Source organism: Oncorhynchus masou, chromosome 17 (genome assembly GCF_036934945.1).
Source record: "Oncorhynchus masou masou isolate Uvic2021 chromosome 17, UVic_Omas_1.1, whole genome shotgun sequence".
Taxonomy (NCBI): Eukaryota; Metazoa; Chordata; class Actinopteri; order Salmoniformes; family Salmonidae; genus Oncorhynchus; species Oncorhynchus masou.
This window is the reverse complement of record NC_088228.1, coordinates 11382103-11392955: the sequence shown is the minus strand read 5'-3', so window position 1 is coordinate 11392955 and position 10853 is coordinate 11382103. Positions and strand designations below refer to the sequence as shown.

General features: G+C 43.6%; 1 protein-coding gene across 1 annotated transcript; it reads left to right on the top strand.

Moving 5' to 3' along the window:
• The first annotated feature begins 2189 nt into the window (after positions 1-2189).
• Positions 2190-10375, top strand: LOC135558453 (procollagen galactosyltransferase 2-like). The gene is made up of 12 exons (XM_064992261.1): positions 2190-2561; positions 3381-3491; positions 3708-3825; positions 4077-4211; positions 6471-6675; positions 6937-7056; positions 7507-7580; positions 7783-7889; positions 8477-8609; positions 9275-9402; positions 9562-9768; positions 10067-10375. The coding sequence occupies exons 1-12, from the start codon at positions 2323-2325 to the stop codon at positions 10350-10352; spliced, it is 1863 nt and encodes a 620-aa protein (XP_064848333.1). The 5' UTR covers positions 2190-2322; the 3' UTR covers positions 10353-10375.
• Positions 10376-10853: the final 478 nt, after the last annotated feature.

Sequence of the window (10853 nt, the reverse complement as noted above, 5' to 3'; positions counted from 1 at the left end):
CATTATTTCTCAATGTTCAAAACAATGTTCAAAACAATGATAAAAAGTTAACACACAAGAAAAAATACTATTTTGCTTGGAAGGGGTATCTGGTTTTCCTCTGCCTGAGCAACTCAGTGAGCCTGAAAAATAAAGACAAAAAAATAATGGGAAAAAACAGTTATTTACAACTGTGTTGACAGAACGTCTTGCTACGATATTAGTGAACTGAAATACAGAATAACAGTACAACAGTGACTAGTAATGCTTACAGGCTCCTTCTCCTTTCCTCTGCCCCTCTATCAGGGCTCTCCAGAGTCCATGGAAGCAGCCAGTTCCTACAGTCTTCTTCCTCCCACCTGTAGCAGTGGAGAGGCTGGTGGAGGACTCCTCTCCAAGGAACAAAGTGTTTCTGGTGGTCAGTACCTCAGCTTACTTGTTGTATCATTGAAAAAGGGAATCGTTAAAATCACCTATAAGTGACTTTGTTGACCTTCACAATCAATTTTAGATACTTTCGGATGATTTGGACATTATGAGCGAAAAAAGCTCATATCAGTCCCATGACTTGAATGGAATTTGTGCCACACATGCTAAAACGTTAGCATGTGGAAACAGTGTCAGGGACACTATAAACCAAAGGATGGATTGCTGTCATACCTTGTCCATAGACTGCTTACAGGTTAAGGAAAACAACGTGTCATTTTGTAATCAGTGAACTATCCCTTTAAAACATACTAATAAGCCTGAAATGGGGGATTCTGTTTGATTAATTCCTCTCCTGTATTTGATGTTCTGTAACTAAGTACGGATGTTGGTACATTTTACATGTTAATTAAACTGCCAGTATCAAATATCAGCCAGTGTTGAGTGATATGGTTAAAGTTCGATGCCACACTGAGCCAAGGGCACACTGATATTGTGACACTGTGTGATTCTGTAGCCGCTGATGTTGTGTCTTTCTCCCAGCCTCTCGAGTTGGTGTTTACAGAACATTTGTTACTGTCTGATTAAAATATAAAGTGCCTTCTCAGAGAAGGACTTTTAGACATTTTCTCTGCTTCTGTGCCGGGGATGTCTCCCTTTTGCAACTTGTTATTAAACTTGATTTATGATTGTTAATGCTCTTCTCTTTTACAATTGTACAGAAACCCCTAAAATCCCCTATTACAATACCCCACCAACGTTAGACAACTATACAGAAACCCCTAAAATCCCCTATTACAATACCCCACAACAATTAGACAACTATACAGAAACCCCTAAAATCTCCTATTACAATACCCACAACAATTAGACAACTATACAGAAACCCCTAAAATCTCCTATTACAATACCCACAACAATTAGACAACTATACAGAAACCCCTAAAATCTCCTATTACAATACCCCACCAACGTTAGACAACTATACAGAAAATCCTAAAATTGCTAAAATCAATTAGATAATAGTGAGATTAACTGATAACTGACACTGACATTTTGGTGTAGCAGGAAGATCGGAATGCTGTGAACCCAGAGGTTCTGAGTTCAAAGCCCAGGTGAGGACATGTTGAATAATAATTACTGTATGACCATGCACAATGTAATCATGTACGTCAAAATGTGTTAAAAATGTAAGTTGAAAACATTTGAAGTTACAGGCTCTGGGTGGATCAGTGGTTCACCAATCGGGGCCTTGATTGGCTTGGCAACAGTAACAAGGGGTGGCATGTAAAGAGATGTTTTTTTTGGGGGGGGGCAAGAATGTTTCTTTGGGACCATCAGAAGACATTGTAAAAATGTATTTAGGGACATTGCAGGAACAAGCTGTGAACTAGACAAACCTCCAGAGGGCCATAACCAAACATTCTACTTTTTCAACATCATGAACACGGGAATGTTCTTGCAATGTTCCTATGAAACATGTCTAGAACATTAATATCTTATATTTTGGGAACATGGTAACTACGTTCTAGGTAAATTCTATTTGACATTGAGGAAATGGTCTCTTGGAAACGGTCCTTGCACATCACTGGGAATGTTCCTATGAAAATGTTAGGTAATGACATAATGAGTCTCTTAAGGGAACATTCTCTAAAGTTGTGGGAACGTTTGTATTTAGCTGGGATAGGTCTAAATTGGTAGTCCTACACCGCAAGGAAAACCCCCAGAAAACATAAATAATAAAACATATTTGGGTGGATAGATAGTCGGCTTATACCAGCAGTTCACTGGTTGTCTTCACACTGTCTGCATCTCACCTACCAGATCAGTGCCACATACTCGACTTGCACCATTCATCCATTCTCAGCTGCAGTACATGTAGTTCAGGAGGGAGATAGAGCACCCCCTAAGGAAATAATGCCGTTTGAAATTGTGGGTTTCAGATTGCTTTTCTTGATTTTGATCGGGATACTCCCATACAACACCTGTACAGAAGACTTGATAACTGAACCCGTAGAACCTGTCCTTCCCGAGTCTTTGTTGCTGAAGCCCAAAGTATTGCTCAGTATTCTTGCGCGCAATGCGGAGCACAGTCTTCCCTACTTCTTGGGGTGCATCGACAGGCTGGAATATCCTAAGGATCGTATCGCCATCTGGTAAAACATGTTCAATTTAATATTTTGTTCCACATTGTTTCTTACTTTTAGATATTTTACCCTTTGAAATAAATACAATTATTTTTAAATTATTTATCATATCCATGGTTAGTCAGACTATGGCTAGCTCACTGAGTGATGTAAACTAAAGCAATCATGTATTGTCACATTGTTGTCCACCAATTCCAGAAGACACCACATGCTTTCATTTTGGGAATATTGGTTGATTTTGTGTAAAGAGCATCAGATTTTGGTTTTGAATTGAAAGATTCCTCAGTTCCACTAAGGACGTTACTGAGGTGGAGTTTGATAGATCATTTACAGTATCTCCCAGCCCTATGGGCTAATTATAACTGCATTTTACCAAAAAAAATGAATAAAATATGTATCAATCCCTGAATGGAGGGCACTTTCATTGGGCAAAACCTATTAAAAACCAGTTGCTGTCAGTGGATTAAGTGGCCTGAGTTCAACCTCTCTACCGAAATACTCGGAGATGAATATGAGATGAATGTGAGAAGAGTAAATAGTGGTCTGGGAGCAGAGAGAGAGGGTGAGATGTGAAGTGGAGTGGCACAGCACTGGTGAATGACAGCGACCAGGCAGAGAGAGAGGGAGAGAGTGAGAGAGAGAGAGAGCAAGAGAGAGAGAGAGAGAGACAGAAATAATAAAGAAGTCTGCTGATAGAAACCCGGTCCAAGGCTCATATGGGAATCAAATTTAAAACCATGGTGTGGAAAGCACTATGCTCCAACCAACTGAGCTATCTGATCCAGCCAGTAGCTCTAGTGGGCTGATGCTCTAGCCACTTTGTTCCAGTGCTGCTGCAGACCACAGTGTGGACAACACCACAGCCATGCTGCAGGAGTGGATCAGAGGGGTGCAGAGCCAGTATCACTCTGTGAAGTGGACACCCATGGAAGAACCAAGGTGAGCACACTCTGAAATACATCCTTCCATTTTCTCCACATTCCCTTTTACATGTCTTCTTCTCAGACGACCCACCTTTCCCTGTGAAGCTGGGGTGTTCATAACTATCAAGGACCCATACTGTGCACTCTTATCATTCAATATCTATGTCAACAAATGTCAAGAATAAAGACCTCTCCACTCATTTCTCTCCTTCCATCTCCCCCTCTCCCCTAGCTCGCATGTGGGTGAGTTAGGGCCGAAGCACTGGCCTAACTCTCGGTTCACCCACGTGATGAAGCTAAAACAGGCTGCTCTTAGATCAGCCAGGGCTCTCTGGGCTGATTACATACTGGTGAGCTCACCCACAACTCAACACAGTGGGACAACAACACTCAGTAGTAGGTGTCATTGGGCACAGAGGCATCACATTTTGAGATGGCAAACTGTTTTGTTTTAGGCACTGTAAAGTAACGACACCTTCATTTTTTAAAGCTGTAACTGGTCGAAAGTACCACAAATAGCCAATTGTGAATCCCCTCACTTTACTTGAGCCAGCCCGCAGAAACCCAGAATATCCACTGAGATGATTCCTTCTTCAATCAGTTTGTGGACACTGACAACTTGCTGACCAACCGGCGGGTGCTGACTGAGATGATAGCAGAGAATTTAACGGTGGTAGCGCCCATGTTGGAGTCCCGCGTCCTCTACTCCAACTTCTGGTGTGGTGTGACCCCACAGGTACACCCTTCATTAATCTCTGTCACAATCCCTCCAACTTTTTCTGGCCCACAACTGGACCCATTCTCAGAAGACAACTTTATTGTTTAGCTGCCATCCAAATGTTTATTCAATCTGAAGCATAACACTTCTCTGTCTGTCTGTCTGTCTGTCTGTCTGTCTGTCTGTCTGTCTGTCTGTCTGTCTGTCTGTGTTTGGCTCTGTTAGTGTCATGTCTTGTTATGTCTGTTCCTGTCCTTTCTCTTCATTCTCTCTCTCTGCTGGTCTTTTTAGGTTACCTTCTCTGTCTCTCATCCTTCAGCTGTTCTACATTTCCCCTAACTAGCTCATTCTCTCTTTCCCCACCTGTTCTCTCTTCCCCCTCTGATTAGGTCTCTATTTCTTTCTCTGTTCCTGCTACTTTCAGTGTCTGATTCTTGTTTGTGTTTTTTGATGCCAGAAGCAAGCTGTCGTCTCGTTTGCTTCCACCTTGTCCTGTCCTGTCGGAGTCTGCCTGGCAGGAGTATCCTGCACTATACTAACGTTCTTTTTTGTTCCGCTGACAACGTTGGAAGAGGATTTATGCCATTCCTGTATTTTCATTAAAGAACTCTGTTTTCTGTTAAAACCGCTTTTGGGTCTTCACTCAAGTTCATAACAGTTAGTGTCACGGTGAAAAGGGTTTTGGTAGGGGCAGGGAAACAGATGGAACCATTCCTCTTTGATGATTTGCCTTCTGTCATCTTCTCATCACCACTGCCCTAGCCACTTTCCCTTATTGATATATGACTGTATGATTGGCTCTTCTGTCATCTTCTCATCACCACTGCCCTAGCCACTTTCCCTTAGTGATATATGACTGTATGATTGGCCTTCTGTCATCTTCTCATCACCACTCCCCTAGCCACTTTCCCTTAGTGATGTATGACTGTATGATTTCCCTTCTGTCATCTTCGCATCACTACTCCCCTAGCCACTTTCCCTTAGTGATATATGACTGCATGATTGGCTCTTCTGTCCTTTCCCATTTTTTTTCTTCTGGTTTGTCAGTTTTATATGGCATTGATAGTCAATTAAATTAGCGAGTATGTCATTTTTTTTGGAGATACACTCAGTGGCCAGTTTATTAGGTACACCACCCCGTTCATGAAAATTGATCGTTCCTACATACAGTGAGTCAAGTGGCCTTGGTTTGCTATATAAAGCAGGCAGACGGGCATTGCGACATTCAGTTACTGTTGGATTGAACGTTAGAGGGCAAAACGAGTGACCTAAGTGACTTTGAGCGTGGTATGATCGTCAGTACCAGGCGGTTCCAGTATCTCAGAACCGGCCTCCTGGGGTTAACATGCACAACAGTGTCTCGGGTTTACAGGGAATGGTGAAACAAACAAAAAACATCCAGTCAGCGGCAGTCCTGTGGGTGAAAACAGCTTGTTGATGAGAGGTGGAAGGAGAACAGCAAGAATCGTGCAAGCTAACAGGTGGGCCACAAACAGGCAAATAACGGCTCAATACAACAGTGGTGTGCAGAATGATATCTCAGAACGCACAACTCGTTGGTCCTTGTCATGGATGGACTATTGCAGCAGACGACCACACAGAGTTACACTCCTATCAGCTAAAAACAAGAAGAAGCTGCTCAAGTGGATGTGTGATCACCAACACTGGGCAATTGAGGAGTGGAAAAACATTGCCTGGTCCAACGAATCCTGGTTCCTGTTGCGTCATGCTGATAGCAGAGTCAGGATTTAGCGTAAGCAGCATGAGTCCATGGCCCATCCTGCCTGGTGTCAACGGTACAGGCTGGTGGCGGTGGTGTAATGGTGTGGGGAATATTTTCCTGGCACATGTTAGGTCCCTTGATACCAACTGAGAAATGTTTCCATACCCCAAAGAATTCAGAATGTTCTGGGGGCAAGGGGGGGGGGGGGGGGGGGGTCCGACCCAGTATTAGATGGGTGTATCTAATAAACTGTCCACTGAGTGTAGATATCAGGAATCTTTGTAACCCATGATGATTTATACATTTAGTGCTCATTAAATGTGTTTTCTTTTGTTTATTCATTGTATTATACCATCTTGCTTTTGTGTTTGCTCACCATTGTATTTGAAGACTTAAATTATTCACATTTCCGGGGAGCATACCATTGAAGTTTTTTTATTCATTAAAATGCATTTATGTCAAGGGGCCACAGAAAATGTAACGATGGGCCGAATTGTCCCTGGGGATTCTATTTAAGTTTCTCTGATCCACTGTGTCTCTTCCTGCCTTCTTAGGGTTACTACAAGCGCACCCCTGAGTACATCCCCATCAGGAACTGGAAACGCCAGGGCTGCTTCGCTGTTCCCATGGTGCACTCTACCTTCATGGTGGACCTGAGGCGGAGCGCCACCCGGGCGCTGGCCTTCCACCCTCCACACCACGATTACACCTTCCCCCTGGATGACATCATGGTCTTCGCCTTCTCCGCGCGGCGGGCAGGTCAGTCATAGAGTCATAATGAATTGTGTTAAAATGCTCAGTTTCCTTACTGTGTATTGAATGTGTGTCATATCTTAGTTCAAATAGTCATTGTTTTCTTTCAAATACTTTAGTTGCGCTTGATTGAGCTTGTCTGGCGCAGTGGAACCAGTGGAATAGCCGGGCAATGTGGCACTCCAGGCAGGCTCAAACAAACACAAACTTATTATTTATATGTATTATGTTTTATGTGTCTAATGTTAAACCTGTGACTCCATACAGATGTGCAGATGTACATATGTAATAGAGAGCATTATGGGTATCTGCCACTGCCTCTGAAGCAAGAGCAAAGTCTGGAGGAGGAGGTGGAGAGCTTTAGCCACACTATGACCGAGGCTCTGAGTGAGTACTCTGATGCACACACACACACACCCACACGCATGCACGCACGCACGCACGCACGCACACACACACACACACACACACACACACACACACACACACACACACACACACACACACACACACACACACACACACACACACACACACACACACACACACACACACACTACCCTCACTATATTTGAACGTATCTCCCCTCTCCTACAGACCAGTCTCTGTGATGCCGTTTGACTTTCACTTTCACAGCCGTGTCAGAATTCTCACTCTTCTGTTATCTCTTTTGTTTCTCCATCTCTCCCCGTCTCCTCAGAGAATCCCTAAACTGGTCATTAATGAGAGACTGACAAATTCCCTTACAAATCATAGATGGCAAATGTCTTAACACAGTGTGATCTGCTTTTATCTTTTATCTGGTAATAAGAGTCTAATACAGGTATTTTTCTTCAGTCGATTACCTCATGAAGCCGTCCAAATACATGCACCATACAGCTAAACCTCTGGAAAAGATGGGATTTGATGAGGTACTGAGAATGTACTTACAGTATATCTACACTATTGTATGTCTACACTACTGTATATCTACACTATGGTATATCTTTAGTCATCCACTGTCATTGTTTGAAAGAAATCACAGAAACGTCTATTTCATACACATCATGAGAAAGGTGATAATGGATGGAACAGTTGGATTTTAGTGACCTGTTTTCCCCGCCTTCATTCTAGATCTTTCTGATTAATCTGAAGCGTCGCATTGACCGGCGGGATCGAATGCTGAGCACCCTTGCCGTTCTGGGCATTGATATCACACTGACAGAGGCGGTGGATGGCAAGTACGACACAACAATCCACAAGCACTTTACATAAGCCTCTGCACCTGTTATTTCAGATGGAAATAGAATACATTGCCTGCTATCCATACTGAATCCTCACTCCTCTCCACTATGGTTCCACTCTGGCTCCTGAGTGGCGCAGCGGTCTAAGCCACTGCATCTCAGTGCTAGAGGCGTCACTACAGACACTGGTTAGATTCCAGGCTGTATCACAGCCGGCCGTGATTGGGAGTACATTAGGGCGGCGCACAATTGGCCCAGCGTTGTCCGGGTTTGGCCCGGGGTAGGCCATCATTGTAAATAAGAATTTGTTTTTAACTGACTTGCCTAATTAAATAAAGGTTAAACAAAACATGTAATAAAGTGAGCATGGATTGATGTGATGTGGATTCCTCAAACATGAAACTTTTATGTATTATCAGTATCTTAATTGTCCTTTGATCTTTTGTTCTACCGTTCTGAATTGAATCAGAAAAAGAACAGGTGCCAACACTGCACAGGTGCAAACTTGTAGTAAATCTAGACCTACGCACCTGGGCTAGGTTTGAACATTTAATTATGTTTTATTAATATTTTATTTTCTTCAGAGCCCTGAACTCGTCCCAGCTGCAAGCGATGGGCATAGACATGTTGCCTGGGTACAAAGACCCGTATTCGGGGCGTGTTCTGACGCGAGGGGAGATCGGCTGCTTCCTCAGTCACTACAATATCTGGAAACAGGTACACATCTAGTCTATACATGGAACAGGTACACATCTAGTCTATACATGGAACAGGTACACATCTAGTCTATACATGGAACAGGTACACATCTAGTCTATACATGGAACAGGTACACAAACGTTGCATAAAAATTCAAATAAATATTTATAGCTGCCACTTTTATTGATAACGGTACACCCCTTTCCTGCAGTCAAATGACCAGATCTCCCTCTAGTGGCCTTATGGGTGGAAAGTTCATAGTTAATAAACTTTCCTTTCATTTTTTGGCCCGAAAAATCTGTGTTTTTATGTCAAATGGTTTTGTTGCATTTAAGTCTTCTGTGATCTATATAAAGTGTAATATTGGGATACAAACTCAAAACTGAATAAATTTCAACTCTATATCTGACATGGTACATGTTTCTTCTTCTTTTTAAGCCCATAACCATGTGTGTGAGGTGTATACTTTTGTTTCAAAGTAGATTTGTTTAAGACCACCAAGAATCACTCTGTGAGACCCTGATTTATCCCACTGCAGTAAAAGGATAATGATCCGTAACAGTGCTCAAACTACTTTAGATGTAAAGATATAAGATAGAAAGCAATGTCACTTGTTTTAATGTATCAAGTATTTGGAGATTCACACCCTGGCTCAGTGGCTGTCCTGTGATGTCTCCCCCTAGGTGGTGGAACAGGGACTGCAGCGTGTGCTGGTGCTGGAGGATGATGTGAGGTTTGAGCCGCGTTTCTGCAGCAGACTGGTGACCATCATGGAGAACGTGGACCGAGTGGGACTGGACTGGGATCTGATGTGAGGGCTGATTGGCTGCATACACACATCGAACATAGACAGGCAGACAGACAGACGAGATTCCAACGTGTGTCTGATCTTAGGATGCAGCATAATAGTGTAAAATGGCTTCTCTTTCTAGGAATGCTTTATAAATTGACGTTTCTCTCCCTCTCTCAGCTATGTGGGGCGTAAGCGGCTGCAGGTGAAGCAGCCGGAGCGCTGGGTGGAGGGGGTCAGTAACCTGGTACACCCTGACTATTCCTACTGGACCCTGGGTTACGCCCTCTCCTTGCAGGGGGCCAAGAGGCTCCTGGGAGCCCGGGCCCTGGGCAAGATGCTACCTGTGGATGAGTACCTGCCTGTCATGTTCAACAAGCACCCACGGTGAGTTCCAGTGGTCGGACAGGCTTTTGTCTTTTAACTGCAGTCTCCACATTCTCACTATCTCTCTCCCGCAAGCACCTTATTCACCAAGCACATGCTTGTTGAGTGACATTTGTCCCTGCAAACCCAGTGTTTGCTGATCTTAAGAGACCAGGTAGAGATTAAAACGGTGCAAACAATATGGCGGTGGTTCCAGGCAGATCTTCCAATGGGCCTTTTGGAGCTAGGAGAAGAGTTTGTTTTCATACCGGGCATGTGTTGTTGTTTTTTAATTCTCCTCAACTCTCCTTGCCCTCAGGGAGGAGTACATGGCCCAGTTTGAGCAGAGGGACCTGCTGGCGTTCTCTGTGGAGCCGCTGCTCCTCTTCCCCACCCACTATACTGGCGAGCCGGGCTACTTCAGCGACACAGAGACCTCCACCATCTGGGACGATGAGGCCACAACCACCGACTGGGACCGGCAGAACACCCAGCGAAGCAGCAAGCAGGACGGCCAGGGACGGCCTATGCCCCCAGGCATCGCCAAGGAAGGAGGAGGCGTGCCCTCACCCTCCTCTGCCAGCAATCAAAGAGATGAACTCTGATGAGTTGAGGTCACATATAAACACACACGTTTCTCCTATGATTAATAAATAAAATCTTACATTGCCATATTGGCTGGCAACATTCTTATCTCTTGCTTGCTACGGCTAACTTACAGTCACATCAAACAGTGCAGCCAGAATAACAACAGTAGCTGCATTTGCATTTGTTTAAGCTGTTTTCTGGCATATCATGTTTTTATTCAACCTTTATTTAACTAGGCAAGTTAGTGAAGAACAAATTCTTATTTGCAATGATGGCATTGACATTGTGCGTTCACAATGACATTTTACTCTCTCTTCGGGACACTGTTGATCAAAGGAGCTAGCCAACAACAAACACACCGAATACAATCACTTCAAACTGAAGCTGGAAATACTGCAAACTAGCTGCATCTCGTTTCCTTTTTTCAATTGACATTGCTTTGTATATATCCACCAAAAATTGTCAGCTGATTCATGATTTCGACTGGTTTAGAAACGCTGCCTGCCTATCTGTCTTGC